This window comes from Hyla sarda, chromosome 3 (genome assembly GCF_029499605.1).
Source record: "Hyla sarda isolate aHylSar1 chromosome 3, aHylSar1.hap1, whole genome shotgun sequence".
Lineage (NCBI taxonomy): Eukaryota > Metazoa > Chordata > Amphibia > Anura > Hylidae > Hyla > Hyla sarda.
Genome location: NC_079191.1, coordinates 211,821,563 through 211,844,485, shown reverse-complemented (window position 1 = coordinate 211,844,485; position 22,923 = coordinate 211,821,563). Strand labels below are relative to the sequence as shown.

General features: G+C 43.1%; 1 protein-coding gene across 7 annotated transcripts in view; it reads right to left on the bottom strand.

The window, feature by feature from the left end:
- LOC130362077 (cytochrome P450 3A9-like) overlaps window positions 1-22,923 on the bottom strand; it is a 124,609-nt gene that overhangs the window by 37,113 nt on the left and 64,573 nt on the right. For all 7 annotated transcript variants that reach the window (XM_056566015.1, XM_056566014.1, XM_056566011.1 and 4 more), the window contains 2 exons: window positions 17,764-17,912; window positions 13,128-13,255 (listed from right to left, as the gene is read on the bottom strand). In XM_056566015.1, the coding sequence (XP_056421990.1) occupies window positions 13,128-13,255; window positions 17,764-17,912 (277 nt within the window). The remainder of the gene's footprint in view (window positions 1-13,127; window positions 13,256-17,763; window positions 17,913-22,923) is intronic.

Below are 22,923 nucleotides of genomic sequence, written 5' to 3'. Positions count from 1 at the left end.
CTCCCCAACATAAGGTGCAGTATAGTTCCCCCCCTCCCCATTAGGTGCAGTATAGCTCCACCACATTAGGTGCAGTATAGTTACCCCACATTAGGTGCAGTATAGTTCCCCCCCTCCCCATTAGGTGCAGTATAGCTCCCCCACATTAGGTGCAGTATAGTTCCCCCACATTAGGTGCAGTATAGCTCCCCACATTAGGTTGGCAGTATAGTTCCCCCACATTAGTTTGGCAGTATAGTTCCCGCACATTAGGTCCCCCCTCTCCCACTGCTTTTTGTCTATTTTTCATATTTCCTTACCTGGCCACGCTCGGCAGGCTAAGGTTATGCGGTGGGTCTTATGGGCTGTGTGGATAATATGATGAGAGATGTCCTCTGCCGGCTCCTCTGCACGGCATCAGGGACATCACTCATCATTTCCTGCAGCCACGGCCGGACTGCTAAACTTATGAAGCCGGCGCTGCAGGGAATGACGAGTGACGTCCCTGATGCCGCGCAGAGGAGCCGGCAGAGGACGTCACTCTTCATATTATTCACAGAGCCCACAAGACCCACCTCATTACCTGAACCTGCCGAGTGCGGCCAGGTGAGGAAATATGAAAAAATAGAAAAAGCAGGAGAAGTGTCTGGGCCCGTCGCTGGTCACTGTTTTAAAGTGGCCATGGCTGGGCTGCTGATCCGCTACTGAGCAGCCTATAGGGGGTCCCCTGGGGGATGGGGGCCCTAGGCAATTACCTGGTTTGCCTCGCCCTAACGCCGGCCCTGAGCCAAGGAAGGCCAAGAAGAATCTCTGAAGTACAGTGTGGCAGAACATAGAATTCAATCTTTTCTTCATGCAATACTCCCACTTGCATGACAAGAGATTCAGTACGGAAGTGAACCATACAGTCCAGATTTTGTCCATTAACAGTGGAGATAAACAAGGGCTTGGCAATGCGAGTGACAGGATGATGATACTTGTGGACCAAAGAAGCATCAATAAAGTCACCTGCTAATCCTGAATCCAAAAATGCTGTAGCTCTGAAGGAAAACTTGGCAGAAGCGAAGAATTAACAGCTAGGGACACCTCTCCTACGTGCCCTAGGTGCAAGCTTTTTCCCGGATACTGTGCATGAACAGAACAGTCTTTGAGGAAGTGTTCGGGGCTAGCACAATAAAAGCACAAATTCTCACTGCATTGTCGTGATCTCTCCTGTTGCATAAGACGGGAACCATCCACTTGCATAGCCTCTTCGGCATGAGACGCAGGAAACTGTAGAGGTGAACGTTGAAACTTGGGTGCCAGGCGAGGATATCTCCGTGTTCGGGCAGGTGCCATTTCTAAGCGCAATTCTTCCTCTCAGCAAAACGCACATCAATACGTGTGGCCATGTGGATAAGTTCAGTCAGAGAAGGAGGATCACGTGCAGCAAGGGCATGTTTAATCCTACTAACTAGTCCTTTTTTGAATGTGGCAAACAAGGCCTCATCATTCCATGCCAGTTCTCAGGCAAGAGTGCGGAATTGAACCGCGAAGAATTCCCTTGACATAGGTTCAGCAAAGCCGACTCAGCAGAAGAGGCACGTACGGGATCCTAAAAGACACAGCGAAATTCTGCCAGAAAAACCATTAAGTTGGAAGCTACTGGATCACCGTGGTCCCAAAGGGGTGTAGCCGAGGCCAGGGCTTTGCCGGACAGTAGGCTAATGACAAAGGCCACCTTTGCACGTTCTGTCGGAAACAGTTCAGACATGAGCTCCAAGTGCATGGAGCACTGTGTAACAAAGCCTCTCCATGGCTTGGAATCCCCATCATACTTGGAAAGTAAAGGCAGACGTAACTGGGAGCCAGAAGACACTGCAGGAGCTAATGGTGGGAGTGGGCCAGGTTGCGGTACCTGCTGCTGTTGCAAGGCCAAAAGCTGTTGCATCATAGCTGAAAGTTGCTGCGCCTGTCCGGACAACTGCTGTGACCAACCACAACGGAGGGAAGATCCGCAACTTCATGCAGGAGTACCTCAGCGGGATCCATGTTTCTGTTACACTCACGTTTCAGAAGACAGGAGCCCCGGTGGATGTGGATCCGCTGGACCTGTGTGGCAGATGACTCGGACCGTACCAGGGAGCGGAGTCTAAGGTGCAGCTGGTTTTCACCAGAGCCCGCCGCAAAGCGGGATGGAGTTGCAGTGGCAGGCGGCACCCAGGTCGCTACCCCTGGCACGGCTTGACCACACAGGCGGCTGAGGAGATGTGAGGCACAGGAGGGATAAGGAAGCTCGTAGTCTGGATAGCAGAAGGTATGGGCAGGTGGCACGGTTGCGTAGTCAGGACATAGCAGGAGGTCAATAGGCAGGCGGCAGAGAAGCAAGGTCGGGTCACAAAGCGAAGGATCAGATACACGGCAAGGCAGAAACAGAAATGCTTACTCTCAGGCTCAAGGAATCAAAGATCCAGCAGGGGAGTGTGGTGGGGGGGAGGAATATATAAATGAGCCATAGGTAAATCACACTAATGAACGCACTGGCCCTTTAAATCTTAAAGCTTTGGCAAGCCCCCTATGGGACAGGGGCGCAGGAGCAGTGAGGCAGAGGCTGGGGCAGGAGCAAGGGGCAAGTACCAGGTGAGTGACGGACTGGGCCTCGCATGCGGGCACGTCCCGCGATGCGGATCCCAGCCCCACCGACAGCAGTAGGTAACGGGACCATGTGCTCAGGGAGCGCATAACGTAACACAGGTGGTCTCCGCCAGGCACATTTGGCTCCAGAATTTCCACTTCTGCCACCATGCTGACTGCCAACCATGCTACCAACTTGCTGGCTCAACTGCTGCCTCACAGGCAACCTGCAACTCTCTTCTCCTGATGATGATGAAGCCCCTTCTGCATTCAGCTCCCAATTGCGATCGGCTTCATCATTGTCAACAAGTGTCTGCATGTCACTGATGTCCTCCTCAGGTTCAACAGTATCTGCTTCAGGACCCTGAACCCTGGCAACACCGCCTCCCACGTCACTCTCCTCATCACTACTTGCCCGCCTAGGGGAGGAAGCGGCGGATGTCTCCTCTTCTTCTTGGCTGGGAAGTAGCTGCTGACTGTCCTCTATTAGATCGTCCTCAGTGAATAGTGGAGCTGAACCCACAGCATAAGATACTTCTGTAGGGAAGGAACAGCATTGGACAGAGGCAATGGGAGGAGAGGGACTGCTCCCGGGTCATGCCAACTGAAGGCTGTGTCTGAGGAACCCATCGACTGTTGACTGGGGGTGTAAGATGTCACTTGTGATGAGGTGGTTGACCGCGTTAACCAATCGACGATGGCAGATGGGTTGCTGGTCGAGACACAACCGCTAGCTGATACCGGGAGCTCAGACCTCTTGCTGCGACTCCTGCTGCCACTCACCCCTAGTCTGCTGCGACCTCTACCTGAAAGATTTAGGCCTCTGCCACTCTTCTGTGCACATCCTGGCACTTCTCTGCCTGACATACTTAGTGCGTATATAAGGGAATACAATATGCTTCACTACGCTTAAAACAGTATTTGTCTAGAACAGCAGCAGGAGTGCACTTTTGGCTGGCCTTTCACAGTATCTAGGCCCTTGACAGATTAACAGGTACGAAATAGTACACTACTTAGATGTACGTATGCGGTATGCACTTATGAGGACAGAAAAATGCGCTACAGTACCCTTAAAAAAATAATTTTTCTAAAACACCAGCAGTACACAACAGTGCTTCGTCCAATAAAAAAAAGCTGTGTACTAAACACAAAATTGCATTCTATCAAAGACTTTTAGGAGTGGACTGCTGTGTATTATACCATCTACAAACTAGTATAACTAGCAGATTATTTTTTGTGGAACAAAGACACTGAATTGCGCTGAAAAATTATTCCTGCCTCCTCTGCTAAGGTTTATGAAGTTGAGGCAGCTTGTTGAAATGTATGAGGCAACACACCGTTGTCTGACCCTCTCTAATACTATGCCGAAGAAAGTGACTGGGAGGTTAATGCCTGCAGCAAAAATCCTTCTCATTGAAAAAAACAATGCTCCCCATCCACGAGAACGCTGAGGAGGATGTTAAATGCTGCTGGACTGCTCCTTTCTCTGCTGTAACACACACAGGCTCTGCATCCTATCATCCTTCTGCAGTGTATTGTAATGAAGTGAGGAGCTGGAATTATGGCTGCTGATTATATAGGACTGTGACATCACAGGGGTGATCGGATGGTGATAGGCTGCATCCTGCATGTGATTCAGGGTCATCCTGCCTACTTCCCTTCCCTCCTTGCCTTCCTGCCCTCCCAGCATTCCTTGCCTCATGTACTGACATGTGGATCCGCCATTTTAGATGCCCTGGAGCCTGCACCGCTGTAAATGGAGTTTAATGAAGCGATTTGCACAATAGAATCCCTGCGACATTTGCATTAGTTATGAATGGAATATTTCCTGAAATTCGTAGTGAATTCGGGTTCGTCAGCTTTGATTCACTAATCTCTACTCCAGATGCATAGAGCACTGTGTGACGAAGCCTCTACACAGCTTAGGATCACCATCATACTTTGTGGGTAAAGGTGAACGCAACTTGGAGTCTGAAGACGCTGCAGGAACTGGTGGAGACACTGGAGCAGGTTGCTGCTGCATGCCTAGGAGTTGTTGCATCATAGCAAACAGTTGTATAAGTTGCTGCACTTGGCCCAATTGCTGAGGCTGGCGCACCCCCGGAAGGAATATCCAAGACTTCTGGCAGAGGTACCTCTGCGGGATCCATGGCCGGATCTTACTGTAACACTCGCGGTTCAGTAGACAGGAACACTTGTGGTAGTGCATCCGCTGGACCTGAGTGGCAGATGACACGGGCCGTACCAGGGAGTGGCGTCTAAGGTACCACTGGTATTCACCAGAGACTGCCGCAAAGCGGGATGGACTTGCAGCGGCAGGTGGCACCCAGGTCGCTTCCCCTGGCACGACTTGACCACACAGGAGGCTGAGGAGGTTTGAGGCACAGGAGGGATACGGCAACCCGTGGTCAGGATAGCAGAAGGTCAGGGCAGACGGCACAGGAGCGCAGTCAGGATGTAGCAGGAGGTCAGTAGGCATACGGCAAAGGAGCAAGGTAAGGTCACTTAACAATGAGGTCGGAAAATGGCAAGGCAACTCACAGGAACGCCTTCTCTAAGGCACTAGGGCAACAAAGATCCGGCAGGGGTAAGTGGGAGGTGCAGAAACGTATCACTGTGTGACAGGTGCAACGGATAATTACGGGCGCACTGCCCCTTTAAATCTTATAGCTCTGGCGCACGTGCCGTAGAAGGCGGGGGCACGCGTGCCGGAGCTGAGGAAGCAGCAGAGGACAGAGGTGAGTGACGGGCTGGGACGCGCATGCGGGCGCGTCCCGCAAAGCGAATCCCAGCCCTTCTGGCTGGGGACCGGAAGGGGACAATGCGTAAGTTGTCACAGTGGCTAATAGTTGTAGCAAGTTGTCACAGTGGCAGGAACGCAAGTTGTCACAGTGGCTAATAGTTGTAGCGTTTCTGACATAAACCCCCCCAAAAAACACCCATATGTGACCCCATTTTGGAAACTACACCCATCAAAGAATGTAATAAGGGGTGCAGTGAGCTTTTAAACCCCACAGGTGTCTGACGAATTTTTGGAACAGTCGTCCATGTAAGTGAAAAATTAGATTTTTCATATGCACAGCCCACTCTTCCACAAATCTGTCAAACTCCAGTGCAGTATAAATGCTTATTGCACACCTTGTTACACACCTTGAGGGGTGTAGTTTCCAAAATGGGGTCACATGTGGGGAATGTCCACTGTTCTGGCCCCCGACTTCAATTCCAGCCAAATTCTCTATCAAAAAACCCAATGGCATGCCTTCTATTATGATCCCTATTATGCACCCGCAGAGCACTTTACCTGCACATATGGGGTGTTTCCATACTCAGGAGAAAAAGCCCTCCAAAATTTGTTACCCAATTTCTCCCATTATCCCTTGTGAAAATGAAAAATTTGGGGTAACACCAGCATTTTAGTGTAAAAAATCACATTTTTCATTTATACGTCCCACTGTTCCAAACACCTGTGAGGTACAAATACTCACTGTACCCCTTGTTACATTCCTTGAGGGGTGTAGTTTCCAAAATTGTGTCACATTTAGGGGGTTTCTGCTGTTTTGACACCATGGGGGCTTTAAAATCGCACATGGCCCCAACTTCAATTGAAGCCAAATTCTCTCTCCAAAAGCCCTTTGGTGCTCCTTCACTTATAAGCCCTGTTGTGTGCTCGCAGAGCACTCTACATCCACACATGGGATATTTTCATACTCGGGAGAAAATTGGCTACAAGTTTTGAGGGGCATTTTCTCCTACAGTGGGGATCAAAAGTTTGGGCTCCCCAGGTAAAAATTTGTATTAATGTGCATAAAGAAGCCAAGTAAAGATGGAAAAATCTCCAAAAGGCATCAAATTACAGATTAAACATTCTTATAATATGTCAACAAAAGTTAGATTTTATTTCCATCATTTACACTTTCATAATAACAGAAAACAAAAAAATGGCATCTGGAAAGGTTTGGGCACCCTGCAGAGTTAATATCTTGTACTGCCCCCTTTGGCAAGTATCACAGCTTGTAAACGCTTTTTGTGACAGCCAAGAGTCTTTCAATTCTTGTTTGAGGTATCTTTGCCCATTCTTCCTTATAAAAGTCTTTCAGTTCTTTGAGATTTCTGGGCTGTCTGTCACACACTGCTCTTTTTAGGTCTATCCATTGATTTTCAAGTTGAGGTCAGGAGATTGTGAAGGCCATGGCAAAACCTTCAGTTTACGCCTCTTGATGTAATCCCCCCGTGGATTTCGAGGTTTGTTTAGGATCATTATCCATTTGTAGAAGCCATCCTCTCTTTAACTTCAGCTTTTTCACAGATGGCATCAAGTTAGCATCCAAAATTTGCAGAAATTTTATTGAATCCGTTTTTCTTTCTACTCGTAACGCTGAGCACTCCGGGTCCCACTCCTCCCCCGGACTCGCTGACCAGGAGCGCTGCTCTGTGTTGCTCGGCTGGGATGCGATCCCCGCGGCAGGACGTGCCTGCCCGTGGGTCGCATCCCGTGTCTCTCGCCTGCCCCGTCCTCCTGCTCAGTCCCGTCACACGCGGCCCCGCTCTCTAGGGCGCGCGCGCGCCGGGTCTCTCAGATTTAAAGGGCCAGTGCACCATTAATTGGTGCCTGGCCCAATTAGTTCCAAGCACTCCCTACACTATATAAACCCACTTCCCCTTCCTGTCCCTGCTGGATCTTGTTGCCTTGTGCCAGAGAAAGCGTTCCCGTGTGTCCATTGCCTGTGTTTCCTGACCGTTGCCGTTGCCATTGACTATGAACCGTTGCTGCCTGCCCTGACCTTCTGCTACGTCTGACCTTCCTTCTTGCCTAGTCCTTGTGTACCGCGCCTGACTCAGCAGTCAGTGAGGTTGAGTCGCTATTGGGTGGAACGACCTGGGGGTTACCTGCCGCAGCAAGTCCATCCCGCCTTGTGGAGGGCTCTGGTGAAAACCAGTAACACCTTAGATTCTTTTCCCCTGGTACGGCCCACGCCATCACCTCACTGACACAGAGGATCCACTACCTGTGTCATCCCCGCATACCAGTCCGGATCCTGACACTCGTGAGATGTTCCCTGTGCCACTGGCTGCAATACAACCCCAAAGCATGATTGATCCACCCCCATGCTTAACAGTTGGACAGAGGTTCTTTTCATTAAATTCTGTTCCCCTTCTTCTCCAAACGTACCTTTGCTCATTCTGGCCAAAAAGTTAATTTTTAACCTCATCGGTCGACATAACTTGTTTCCAAAATGCATCAGGCTTGTCTATATGTTCATTTGCAAAGTTCAAACACTGATTTTTGTGGTGAGGACGTAGAAGAGGTTTTCTTCTGATGACTTTTCCATGAAGACCATATTTGTACAAGTATCTCTTTACAGTGGAATAGTGTTCAACAACTCCAGTGTCTGCCAGAACTTTCTGGAGGGATTGTGCAGTCAAACGTGGGTTTTCAATAGTTATTCTCACAATCCTGCGAGCTGTTCTGCCAGTTATTTTTCTTGGTCTTCCAGATCTTGCTTTAACTTCCACTGTTCCTGATGATAGCCTTCGCCAACTTTGTGAGCGTCAACTATTTTCAGTTTCAGATTTCCAGACAACTGCTTAGAAGAACCCATGGTGCTGATTGTTGGGGCAAGGTCAGATGAGTCTGGGCATTTAAAACCTTTGAGATAGACATCACCTGATCTTCCCAGATGATGATTGAGAACAATCCATGACACTGGCAGGTCTCAGCTTTGCAGTGCATGCTATAAATTCTGCAGGGTGCCCAAACTTTTGCAGACGCCATTTTTTGTTTTCTGCTATTTTGAAAGTGTAATTGACTGAAATAAAATCTAACTTTTGTTGACATATTATAAGAATGTCTAATCTGTAATTTGATGCCTTCTGGAGATTTTTCCATATTTCCTTGGCTTCTTTATGCACATTAATACACATTTTTACCTGGGGTGCCCAAACTTTTGATATCCACTGTATTTGCCCTTGTGAAAAGGAAAAATTTGGGGTAACACCAGCATTTTAGTGAAAAAAAAAAATCTAATTTTTCATTTTTACATCCAACTTGAACAAAAATTTGTCAAACAACTGTGGGGTATTAAGGCTTGCTGTACCCCTTGTTACGTTACTTGAGGGGTGTAGTTTCCCAAATCGTTGCCATGTGTTTTTTTTTTATGCTGTTCTGACACCATGGGGGCTTCCTAAATGCAACAAGGCCCCCAAAAACCTTTTCAGAATTTTTTTTCTCCAAAAGCCAAAATTTGCTTCTTCTCTTCTAAGCCCTGTAATGCACCCGTAGATCACTTTACATCCACATATGGGGTATTTCCATACTCAGAAGAAATAGGGTTACACATTTCAGGGGGCTTCTTCTCTTATTACCCCTTGTGAAAATGAAAAATGTGTTGTAAAACCAGCATGTTAGTGAAAAAAATTGCATTTTTCATTTTCACGTCTAACTTTAATTAAAATGTGTCAAACACCTATGGGGTGTTAAGGCTCACTGTACCCCTTGTGACATCCCTTGTGGGGTGTAGCTTCCCAAATAATGTGCCATGTGAGGGGTTTTATGCTTTTCTGGCACCATGGAGGCTTCATAAATGCAACAACGCCCCCAAAAAACATTTCATCAAAATTCTCTCTCCAAAAGTCCAATGTCGCTTCTTCCCTTCTGAGCCCTCTAGTGCGCTTGCAGAACACTTTACATCCACATTAGAGGTATTTACATACTCGAGAGAAACTGGGTTACAATTTTTGGGGGGCTTTTCCTCCTTTCCCCGTTGGAAAAAAAATGGGGTTACAATAACATGTCAGTGTAAAAAATTGATTTTGGAGTTTTCTCCTTCACTTTGCTGCACTTCCCTTTTCCTGTGAAACACCTAAAGGGTTAACAAACTTTCTGAATGTCATTTTAAATACATTGAGGGGTGTAGTTTCTATCATGAGGTAATTTATGGGGGATTTCTTACAGAAAGACCCCTCAAATCCACTTCAAACTGAACTGATCCCTGAAAAATTCAGATTTTAATTTTTCTTTAAAATTTGGAAAATTGCTGCTATACTTTGAAGCCCTCTGATGTCTTCAAAAAGTAAAAACATGTCAACTTTATGATGCCAACATAAAGTAGACATATTGTGTATGTAAATCAATATATCATTTATTTGGTATGTACAATTTCCTTACAAGCAGAGCGTTTCAAATTTAGAAAAATTTAACATTTTCAGAATTTTTAAGAAATTTTGGAATTTTTCACTAAGAAATGATGCAAGTATCTACGGAGATTTATCACCATCTTAAAGTAGAATATGTCACGAGAAACAGTCTCGGAATCAGAATGAAAGTTAGAAGCATCCCAGAGTCATTAATGCTTAAAGTGACACCGGTCAGATTTGCAAAAAATGGCTGTGCCCTTAAGGTCAAAATGGGCTGAGTCCTTAAGGGGTTAACAGAATTATTTTTAAAAACAAAATAATGAAACTGGCCTGGACAAAACTTATGGTATCCCTTAGAAAGACAGGAACTAGTTTGAAACTAGGGACAAGTTAAACTAAGGTGTGTCCTGCCATTAGTGTCACAGGTGTCTCCAAACTCCCTGGATTTTTCTTCCAGAGTAAAATTTATGACAAATCGAAGAGACACATAATATGAATGGTAATCAAAGTGCCTAAAACAACTTTCAAAGACATTAGAAGTAAACTCTAAGGTTAAGGTACATCAGTGTTAGGTGGCACCATCTGTTTGAACCAAAGTTGACTTAATGGAAGATGACCAAGCAGAACACCACTGAAAGCCAATCATTAAAGAACGCTATACCTACTGTTAATCATGGAGCTTGGCTATGTGTTGGGGCAGCTGTGCTCCATCTGGCACTGGGTGCCTTGAATGTTTTATAGGGTACAATGAAATTAAAAGACTATCAAGGCATTTTTGTGTGAAATGTGCTGGCCAGAGTCAGGAAGCTTGGTCTTAGTCGCAGGTCATGGGTCCTCCAAGAGGATAATGACCCAAAGCATACAGTTAAAGGGGTACTCCGGTGGAAAACTTTTTTTTTTTTTTTCAACTGGTGCCAGAAAGTTAAACAGATTTGTAAGTAACTATTTCAAAAATCTTAATCCTTCCAGTTCTTATTAGCTTCTGAATACTACAGAGGAAATTATTTCCTTTTTTGAACACAGTGCTCTCTGCTGACATTACAAGCACAGTGCTCTCTGCTGACATCTCTGTCCATTTTAAGAACTTTCCAGAGTAGGAGAAAATCCTCATAGCAAACATATGCTGCTCTGGACAGTTCCTAAAATGGACAGAGATGTCAGCAGAGAGCACTGTGCTCCTGATGTCAGCAGAAAGCTCTGTGTTCCAAAAATAAAAGAATTTCCTCTGTAGTATTCAGCAGCTAATAAGTACTGGAAGGATTGAGATTTTTTAATAGAAGTAATTTACCAATCTGTTTAACTTTCTGCTACCAGTTGATTAAAAAAAAAAGTTTTCCACCCGAGTACCCCTTTATAAACACCCGAGAGTGGCTAAGAGCAAAACATTGGACTATTCTGAAGTGGCCTTCTATGAGCCCTGATCAGAATCCTAGAGCTAAAACATGCAGTTTGGAGAAGGAACCCTTCCAACCTGAGACATATGGTGCAGTATTTTATGAGTAGTGGGCCAAGATATCTGTAAACAAGTGCAGAAGTCTCATTGAGAGTTATAGAAATTGCTTGATTGTAAGTGACTGCCTCATTTGGTTGTGTAACTAAATATTAGGTTCAGGGTACATGGAAAATGATTCTGTAGAACCACAATTCAAAACTAATGTTTGATTTTTATAAAATTTTTATTCATTATTATTTTTTTTCCATTTTAAAATTATTTCAGCTAGCATTGTGGGTTTTTATGGTACCAACAATTTTGTCCACATCTGTACTTCTGACATTTGTCATCTTATTATCACTATTGGGCAAAGAGCAGTAAGAAAATGACTAGGAAGTCTAGGAAAATTTTAAACTGCTGGTACTGATCAGTGAACAAGCAATGTTATCTTTGGAGAGAGGAAAGATAAACTTTCATATTAGAGACAGCTTCTAGAATCCAAGAATCCTCAGTTTCTAATAATACAGCTTCCACAACATCATAGTTTTAATACATAAACTTATAAATCTATAGATAATACCACATACAGTAACCCCCCGACATGCGATGGCTAGAGATGAGCGAACTTACAGTAAATTCGGCTCGGCGGTTGCTGACTTTTCCTGCATAAATTAGTTCAGCTTTCCGGTGCTCCCATGGGCTGGAAAAGGTGGATACAGTCCTAGGAGACTCTTTCCTAGGACTGTATCCACCTTTTCCAGCCCACCGGAGCACCGGAAAGCTGAACTAATTTATGCAGGAAAAGTCATCAACCGCCGAGCCGAGAAGTTCGTGACGAATCGAATTTACTGTAAGTTCGCTCATCTCTAGTGATGGCCCCGACATATGATCAAATCGACATACGATAGCCTCTCAGAGGCCATCGCATGTCGATGTCGGCATCGACATACGATGCTTTTATATGTCGGGGCCATCGCATTAACTGCTATCCGACAGCGCAAAATGCTTAAAGGAAATCTGTCATCAGAATCACCCGCACTAAACCTGTTACACAGACTTGTAGTGCGGGTGATCCTGATTAAAACGCTTCTTACCTGGTTAAAAATGGTTCAGCGCTTCTTCAGATATCTTTATTTTTAGTTTTCTGTTATTCCCTGGCTTGGGACTCAGTGGGAGGTGTTATCATCTGGGACTCGGCCACACGTCAATCTAGCTGGGCGGAGCGGCCGCCCGGCTCATGAATATTCATGACCTTATCCTCATACGCGGTCCTCCCCACCAGACTTTGAAAAAGGAGTTACACTACGAGGATAAGGTCATGAATATTCATGAGCTGGGCGGCAGCTCCGCCCAGCTAGAATGACGTGTAGCCGAGTCCCAGATGATAACACCTCCCACTGAGTCCCAAGCCAGGGAATAACAGAAAACTAAAAATAAAGATATCTGAAGAACCGCTGAACCATTTTTAACCAGGTAAGAAGCGTTTTAATCAGGATCACCCGCACTACAAGCCTGTGTAACAGGTTTAGTGCGGGTGATTCTGATGACAGATTTCCTTTAAGCTGCTGTCTGATAGCAGTTTAAGCATCCCGGACAGGTTCACTTACCTATCCTCGCTGCTCCGGGTCCACTTTGCGATCCTCCGGCGTCTTTTGCATCTTCTCCGGGGTCCGGGCCTCGCTTTCCAGCGTCGTTATTACATCGCTACGCACGCCATCCTGGCTCAACGTAATAACATCACCAGAAAGCGAGGCCCGGACACTGGAGAAGATGCAGAAGAAGCCGGAAGCATCGGGAGCCCCTGGGACAGCATCGGGAGCGGCAGGGACAGGTAAGTAATAAATGCACTTTTTACAGTGCACGAATCCCTCAACATACGATGGATTCGACAAACGATGGGTCGTTTGAAACTAATTACCATCGTATGTTGAGGAACCACTGTATACTTAGGATATTAGGATATACTTACTGAGTGCTCTCCCTTTTGTCTCTTAGCTTTAAAACTAGTAACCGCATTCATGTAGAAATTCAGAAAGTCTTTTGGAAAGAAGTTGACATTTAGGCCCTCAAGAATAGGATTCAGGAATGGAAAAATCACTGAAATTAAATATGAAATTAATATTTTCAATACGATAGAGTTGCGAAAGCGTACATTTCAAGAATGTTCTTAAATGTTTAATGCAATAATGTTTGCTATGGGCAACTGCACCACTCTTCCTCTTAACAGGTTTTGCTACATCTTCCTCATACCTTTTAACTGGGTGTATGCAGGTTGCGCTATCAATTTAATCCCTTATGGACAAGATTTTTTTTTTCTTTTTGCATTTTTGTTCCCCTCTCCTTCTAATAAGCCATGCCGTTTTTAATTTTCCACCTGTCTATTGTAATGACAAAACTCATTTTACCATCAAGCTTACAGTGAAACAAATAAAAAATATTTGTGGGGCAAAATTAAAAAACTTTGGGAGCTTCCGTTTCAACACAGGGCACTTGCTGGTGAAATTGAAAAGTTATTTTTATTTTGTAGGTGCATATGATTACAATGATTCCAAATTTATCTAGGTATTTTTTTATTTCACTACTAAATTATAATCATTTGTATGAAAACTAGTACAACTAAAATTGTCCTATTCTGACCCGTATAACTTTTTTTTTTTTACTTTTTTATATGAGGCTGTATGAGGGCAAATTTTTTTTGTGCCGTGATCTGTAGTTTTTATCAGTATAATTTTTGGTTTGATTTGACTTTTTATCACTTTTTATAAAAAATTTTTTTTCTGGTATATGAAATGACTAAAAACCAACTTTTATCGCTTTTTATTTTTATTTTTTTTCTGGTATATGAAATGACCAAAAGCAGTTCATATTTTAATAGTTCGTAGATTTCCAGATGTGGCAATACTACATATTTTTATTTTTGTTTACATAGTTTTTTTGTTGTTTTTTTTATTAAATGTGAAAGCGGGGGGAATGATTTAAGAGGCTTATTCACATTTATTAACTTTTTTTTACATCCCTTAGGGGACTATTTCATACAGTACAATCTTTCATACACTGATCAGTGTTATTGGTGCTCCCTTAGTCCAGACTGATGAGGCTGCCTGTTTTTTTTTCCTTAAAAAACACAGGATTTCAATCTCATAAATTGATGACATATCACTAGATTATAGGTCATCCCTTTATGAGATAGAAATACCCCAATTCTTCCACAATCTACTCCAGTGAATAAAGAGACTGACATAGCAGTGTTTGTATGTAAGTAAAAGGCAAATGTAAAGATTTTAAATGGTACATCATTTAGCCATTGAATATAAAACCAGTGTGATGTGCATCTTGCATTGATGAGATTTAGGTGCCTTTACTCATTCAAGTCACATATGAAGAGTACTGATAGGTTAAACAGGAGCCTGATTCTATTAATAAGGCTGTAATTTGTGTTTTAATCATGTAGTAAATTTGAGTAGCCGTAATAGTCCAGTGTTGCAGATGCAAATTAAAAAATGTTGCAGTATCTTGTAATACCTTTTTTTATTGGACTAACAGAATTTTGTAGAGACAAGCTTTCGGGATTCCTCCCTTTATCAAGTCCAAAGCAAATCTAAGCTCACAAGCAGAAGACACAGGTTACATCTCACAAATATGCAGGGGTTAAAACAATAGATGTGTAGAATTCACACTAAGATGGGCCATAAATTGTCCTGTTATAGGAACATAGACTAAATAGATATGGATGAGAAAAAGGGGAGGGAGGGAGGAAGGAGATGGGGAGAGACTGTAATTAAGCAGGATTAAGTGAGATGCAAAAGAGAATACAGTATAGTACAGGTTATAAGATATTTTGATAATGAGATAAGAAGCTCAAATCCACATTGAGTCCCCTGTTTTTGGAATAAAAAAAAAAGTATAATTTTAGCTTCAAATGTCTTTCTCTCCAGTGTGTTTTTGAAATTCCCTCTCAGTATCTTGATCATAAGGTCATTTATGGAGATATGTTGCACCAAGATGGAAGCCACCCACAACAAGACATATAACATTAAGGGACTATACTCCTGCACATCCCCAAATGTGGTCTACATGATACAATACACCAAGTGTGATGGGATGCTACATTGGTGAAACCAGCCGGAAACTCAACGAAAGGATGACTCTACACAGACATTCCATCAACCGCCATAAAGAAAATGACTACTGCACCCCAGTTGGACATCATTTTACCCAAACAGGCCACTCCATACATGAACTTACAATCAAGATACTGAGAGGGAACTTCAAAAACACACAAGAGAGAAAGACATTTGAAGCTAAAATGATACTGTTTTTTTATTCCAAAAACAGGGGACTCAATGTGGATTTGAGATTTTTATCTCATTATCAAAATTTCTCATAACCTGTACTTTACTGGATTCTCTTTTGCATCTCACTTTGTCCTGCTTAATTACAGTCTCTCTCCTTCTCCCCCCTCCCTCCCTCCCTCCCTCCCCCTTTTTCTCATTCTTATCTATTTAGTCTTGTTCCTATAGCAGGACAATTTATGGCCCATCTTAGTGTGAATTCTCCACATCTATTGCCTTAACCCCTGCATATTTGTGAGATGTAACCTGTGTCTTCTGCTTGTGAGCTTAGATTTGCTTTGGACTTGATAAAGAGAGGAATCCTGAAAACTTGTCTCTATAAAATTCTGTTAGTCCAATAAAAAAGGTATTACAAGATACTGCAACATTTTTTGATTTGCATCTGTTTTAATCATGAAATGCAAGTCATCGTGAGAGCGACCAGCCACAGTATTATTTCTCCAGTGATTAACAATATTAGGAAGAGAAGGCAGCACTACAGGTCATAAACCTATGCAACAAGCTATAATCCTCACAATATAAGCCAGTACATGGTGAGGGATTATGTAGGAAACTTGTATGTATTACTCTATATTGAGGATTTATACTTGTATTGTATACTTTTAAATGGAGTCAAGTTTTGTATACTGGGATACCCCCTTAATTGATACATCTACTTGTTGGGAAAGGTTTACAGGGAGAGCCATTGTATGTATCATGTTTTACTAATCTGTTGGTACAGGCTGGTATTCCGTGATGTAAGGACTGATGTCCGGGCACCAAGCTTGCTGATACTGAGGATTGAAGGCAAAAGAGGCCACAAATCGGGGATAAGTTAGTATCGTTATCATCAGTGTCATCTGCACTACCAGCTTGTACCAACAGGTTAGTGTGGATGATTCTGATTACTCTTAAAGAGTACCTGTCACCAAATAAAACTTTTAATATAGTGTTTTTTGTGTAATTAGCAGACACTTTTCAATTTACTTGCTTTTAAAATGAACAACATAATTATGTTTAAAATGTAAACAGAAAAATGGCCAGTAGGTGGCTCTGTTCTATTCCCTGTCACAATTAATACAGTGAGTTTGGTCTCCTCTCAGCCTGGAAGGAGACAAAACTCAGGAAGTGCTTCTCTGCAATGAGCTTGACAGTTGCATAGAGCCTTATTGAAAGCTGCACAGAACATCATTCAAAGCTGCAAAAAGCCTCACTGAAACTTGCATAGAGCCTCACTGAAAGCTGCAAAGAGCCTCACTGAAAGCTACAAAGAGCCTCACTGAAAGCTGCAAAGAGTCTTATTGAAAGCTGCATAGAGCCTCACTGAAACATGCACAGAGCCTGAGGTTTTTTATTCATCACAGCACTGCAAGATGTGAGGGCATAAGTGGTCCCCCCAGCAGACTTCAGTGATGTCATGCCTGCTGGGAATCGCCCACTTTCTCCTGCTGGGAAATTGCATGTGAACAAGAATAAAAGGTATGACACAGAGTGTGGGAGGAGTGTTAGGAGTAGTTAGGGAACATAGACTGAGTTAGTTTAGAAAAGTTTATATGGTGACAGGTACTTTTTAAAGAATTTTTCTAATTTTGCATGTTACTATCTATAATTTAAAATAATCATAAAGTCTTGCAGTTTTCATTCTGGACACTAGGGCTAAAACTGAGCTGAGACTTCCTGTTCTGTACAAATCCTTTCCCAGCAATGCCTTTCTTCTCAGGCCAGACAAGTACAGTGAAAGGTGACTGCAGTATATAGATAACACTGGATCCACCAAGTTATACTGCAGAGATCAGATCTCTCTAAAGAATGCCCTCTAAAAAGGTCACAGAAAATGCTTACTATTTTTTGTTCATTTCCATGGGTCCAGATGTAAGGCATATTACTAATTGTTGTTAAGAACAGCTCATGCAAGATAACAGCCTCGATAACAATGCACAAAAAATGTGATTAATACATTGACAATTAATTATTTTTTTCAATTAAGTTACAATTAGAAACTGATAGTAAATGACAAGTTACAATAAGAAACAGATAGTAAAAGAACATGTTTTAGTATCTAGCTCCAATCAGGAAAAAAATATAGGCGATTAATTCCCTTTAATTGTGTGCAGAATAGTGCAAATAAATTAAAATTCTTAACATGGTATACTCTATTTGATATGAAATATTTGCTACACCTGTCAAACATGTCCTTTCACTCCTTATGACAAGTGTACATGTATACTAGTAATCTGCTGTAATTATATATAGATAGGCATTAGAAAACCTTACCAACAAGTAAGAGCATTGGACTGAATAACCCAAGTTTTAGCAGTTTCTTAGTTTGGGTAACAAAAGGGTCATTAGGCTTGTTCAACGAGTCTATGTTCACACTGAACGAGCTACTGGTGACAACATCCATACTGTATGCTCCTAAGACACTAAAACGGAACACAAAGCAAGATAACTCAATTATAACTTTATTACAGTATATATAAATGATTTTTATTATATTATATAGCAAAAGCAATATGTAATAAGATAAATCAATAAAAGATCAAATTCTGTGTTGAGACCCCAACAATTATTAGAATGAGCAGTAGCATATTTTAGACTTTCTTCCAGATGTGTAAGGATAAGAGAAAATGGCTACAAATGTGCTCTCACAGTGGCATTACACCCCTGAGAGACTACAAAAATGTAACCCTTTACACTAGAACAAATGCTGGAAATGCAACATGGAGGTGGATTATTACTTAGAAATATGGTGGTGGAACTCAGGTTGGATGCAAACTGTTGACAGATCTACTTGGATCAGCCAATTTCAGGTCTCTCTAGAGATGTTCGATTGAGCTCAAGTCAGGGCTCTGGATGGGCCAGTCCAGAACATTCACAGAGTTAACAATTTTCTTGTTGGAAGGTGAACTTTTGGCGCAGTCTGAGGTCCAGATCAATCTTGATCAGGTTTTTTCTGTACTTTACTCCATTCAGCTTTTTCTCAACCCTGACCTGGTTTCTTGTCCCAGCTGCTGAAAAATACCCCCACAAGATGATGCTGCCACCACTATGGTTCACTGTATGGATAGTATTGGATAAACAACACTTAGAATTAAGGAGAGGCTTCATTCTGTCCATGAAGCCTAATTTAATGGAATACTGCAGTAATGGTTGACATTCTAGAAGTTTCTACCATCTGCAAACAGGAACTGTGACCATTGGGTTCTTGGTCCTCTCTTTTACCAAGTCCCTTCTCTGCCAGTTGTGAAACCTAATAAAGACAGGGGGTGTCTTTCCAAATCTTGTCAAATCAATTGAATTTACCACAGGTGACTCCAGTGAAGGTGTAGAAACATCTCAAAGATGTTATATTTATATTTTCAAAGAGCTACCGTATTTTTCGCCCAATAGGACGCACTGGCGTATAAGACGCACCTAATTTTTAGGGGCAAAATCTAAAAAAAATAAAGATTTTGAACCCAATAGTGGTCTTCAACCTGCGGACCTCCAGATGTTGTAGTTTTGCAACATCGTGGGGTCCGCAGATTGAAAACCACTGCATAGGAGGTAATACTCACGTGTCCCCGCCGCTCCGGACCCGTCACCGCTGCCCTGGATGTCGCTCCATCGCTGTTGCCGTGTCCCCGTCGCTCCGGAACGTCTCTGCTGCCGGCCGGGTATCTTCGCTCTCCGTCGCCGCCATCACGTCGTTACGCACGTCGACGCACGTACGCGACGACGTGATGACGAGGAAGGAGAGCGCCGGCCATACAGGGGATCCCTGAACAGAGAAGACACCGAGAAGGCAGGTAAGGTCCCCCCCCGAACAGCCCAACTGAAAAGCCGGGTTAGTGTCACTTTCGCTTCAGACGCGGCGGTCAGCTTTGATCGCCGCGTCTGAAGGGTTAATACAGGGCATCACCGTGATCGGTGATGTCCTGTATTAGCCGCGGGTCCCAGCCGTTGATGGCCGCAGGGACCGCCGCGATAGGGGTGTATTCGCCGTATAAGACGTACAGACTTTTCCCCCCCAGTTTTGGGGAAGAAAAAGTGCATCTTATACGGCGAAAAATACGGTATATTTCAATTGTTATACCAAAGGGTTTGAATACTCAATGCAACATTTTCACCTTTTTAATAAAATTTTCTAAAATTGTTATATTCTTTATTATTATAGGATACATATGAGTGCAGACTGAGGGGATAATTTTTTTATTCTATTACAATTACAACATAAAAATATGTGAATAAAGTGAAGAGGTCTTTACAAATGCATTGTAGGTAAGGAAGTACAAATGTTTTGAAGGTACAATGACATACCTCCCTGTACTGTTCTTGTCCCCTGCCCTATGGATTTGATCACTTTCTTTTTTTTCTCTCTAAACTGTGACCCTGCCGTTGCATGCAATAGAGCACACATTTTGCCACAATCTTCCTTTCTTGCATACACCATAGAGACTTATAAGCAATATGCAGTTGAACTAAGCATTAGTGTATGCTCTAAGACAGTCTTAACCAAGGACAACAGAGCAAAACAAAAAGACACATTAGAGATTAGTGGATATATATCTCAAACAGTACATTTTGAGAAAGGTTTGGAAATATGTTTAATTTCACAAAATACACTGCTCAAAAAAAATAAAGGGAACACTAAGATAACACATCCTAGAGCTGAATGAATGAACTTATTGTATAAAATACTTTCATTTTTACATAGTTTAATGTGCTGACAACAAAATCACACACAAATTATCAATGGAAATCAAATTTATCAACCCATGGAGGTCTGGATATGGAGTCACACTCAAAATCAAAGTGGAAAACCACACTACAGGCTGATCCAATTTTGATGTAATGCCCTAAAACAAGTCAAAATGAGGCTCAGTAGTGTGTGTGGCCTCCACGTGCCTGTATGACCTCCCTACAATGCCTGGGCATGCTCCTGATAAGGTGCATCCGTAAATTCCTGGACAGTCTTTGGTGCAACGAGGTGTTGGTGGATGGAGTGAGACATGATGTCCCAGATGTGCTCAATCGGATTCAGGTCTGGAGAACGGGGGGGCCAGTCCATAGCATCATCAATGCCTTCCTCTTGCAGGAATTGCTGACACACTCCAGCCACATGAGGTTTAGCATTGTCTTGCATTAGGAGGAACCCAGGGCCAACAGCACCAGCGTATGGTCTTACAAGGGGTCTGAGTATCTCATCTCGGTACCTAATGACAGTCAGGCTACCTCTGGCAAGCACATGGAGGGATGTGCGTCCCCCCCCAAAGGAATGTCACCCCACACCATTCCTGACCCACCGTTAAACCGGTCATGCTGGAGGAAGTTGCAGGCAGCAGAACGTTCTCCACGGTGTCTCCAAACTCTGTCACGTCTGTTACATTATGAACCTGCTTTCATCTATGTAGAGCACAGGGCGCCAATGACGAATTTGCCAATCTTAGTGTTCTCTGGCAAATGCCAAACGTCCTGCACAGTGTTGGGCTGTAAACACAACCCCCATCTGTGGATGTCAGGCCCTCATACCACCCTCATGTTTGAGTGGACACATGCACATTTGTGGCCTGCTGGAGGTCATTCTCATGCTACCACTAGAGTGAAAGCACCACCAGCATTCAAAAGTGACCAAAACATAAGCCAGGAAGCATAAGAACTAAGAAGTGGTCTGTGGTCACCACCTGGAGAACCACTACTTTATTGGGGATGTCTTGCTGATTGCCTATAATTTCCACCTGTTGTCTGTTCCATTTGCACAACAGCATGTGAAATTGATTCTCTAATCAGTGTTGTTTCCTGAGTGGACAATGTGATTTCACAGAAGTGTGATTGACTTGGAGCTACATTGTGTTATTTAAGTGTTCCCTTTATTTAAGTGTTAACTTTTCCATGAAGCCCTTAAACCTGTCCCTAACCCCCACATGCGACCCCACATCACATCGGGTCGGTCCCGGCGCTCATCAACGGCCGGGACCCGTGGCTAATACCACACATCGCTGACCGTGGCAATGTGCGGTATTAACCCTTTAGAAGTGGCGGTCAGCTTTGACCTAAAGTGAAAGTAACCCGGCTAGTCAGTCGAGCTGTTCAGGACCGCCGTGGTGAAATCGCGGCATCCCGAACAGCTTACAGGACACCGGGAGGGCCCTTACCTGCCTCCTCGGTGTCCGATCGACGAATGACGGCTCCATGCCTGAAATCCAGGCAGGAGCAGTCAAGCGCTGATAACACTGATCACAGGAGTGTTAATACACGCCAGTGATCTGTGTAAGAGATCAGTGTGTGCAGTGTTATAGGTCCCTATGGGACCTATAACACTGCAAAAAAAAAAGTTTAAAAAAAGTGTTAATAAAGGTCATTTAACCCCTTCCCTAATAAAAGTTTAAATCACCCCCCTTTTCCCATAAAAAAAATAAGGGATGTGGGGGCGAAAGCTTCAGGGGTGCAGGAATACAGGCGCTGACCAAAAAGGGGACCAGTGAAGCCAGGTAGATAACAAACAGCTTTAATCCAATGCGATGCGTTTCACCGCGCTTGCGCGGTTTCATCAGGCATAGCAAACACTTCGCCGGAAGGGGCTTATATACACTCAGGTATTAACCCCTGCCTGACTTGGTGAAATTAACAAAATGCAGAATTTTATCATAATAAAAGAAAACAAAAAAATGTATACATATAATAAAAATATATACAACATTAACAAATGTACAGCCTTAAAAACAAGAAAAAACATTCAATAATATTCTCTTAATAAATAAACTAGTTTGTGACCAATTGAAATCACAGACTGCAAGCCATCGTATTACATGAATCACCTGCCGCTGTAAAAGTAAGTGCAACTGGGCATAAGGAGTGCAATATCGCATAATGTATATTATGCCCAGGAGCAAACAAGTCTTATGAACACGGGCCGTATTGATCCTCCACATCTCCCGTCCCACCTTAGTGAGAGGTGAGAGGTACAAAACCGCACCTCCCCGTCCCACCTTAGTGAGAGGTACAAAGCCGCACGGTGTGTACTTACACCTGTGATTATAAAAAATTCCCATCAAAAACAGGGAAGAGATATATTATAGAAAATAAAATAAATGAAAAATATGTAGAATGGTGTCTATAATAAGAAGCCACATACTAAAATCGTTATAGAATCTACTTAAAAAGGAGACTGATGATGTAGATATATATCCAGGAGTAACTGATTAATCTCAGCAGTCTGAACGGGCAATACCCGAGAAATATATCCCAGAAAAGAGTAGAAAAAGGGAGGTTATGATATCAGGGAGGGGGGGAAAGAAAACTTATATATTTTTATATTATATATTTTTCTATAAAAAAATATATATATATATATAACTAATGAACCAATGCATGAAAAATGAAAATTGAATTCTCATAATTAATGAAGTGGAGGAGTCGTTAGCTGAAAAATAAGGAAGTATATATAAAAAAAAA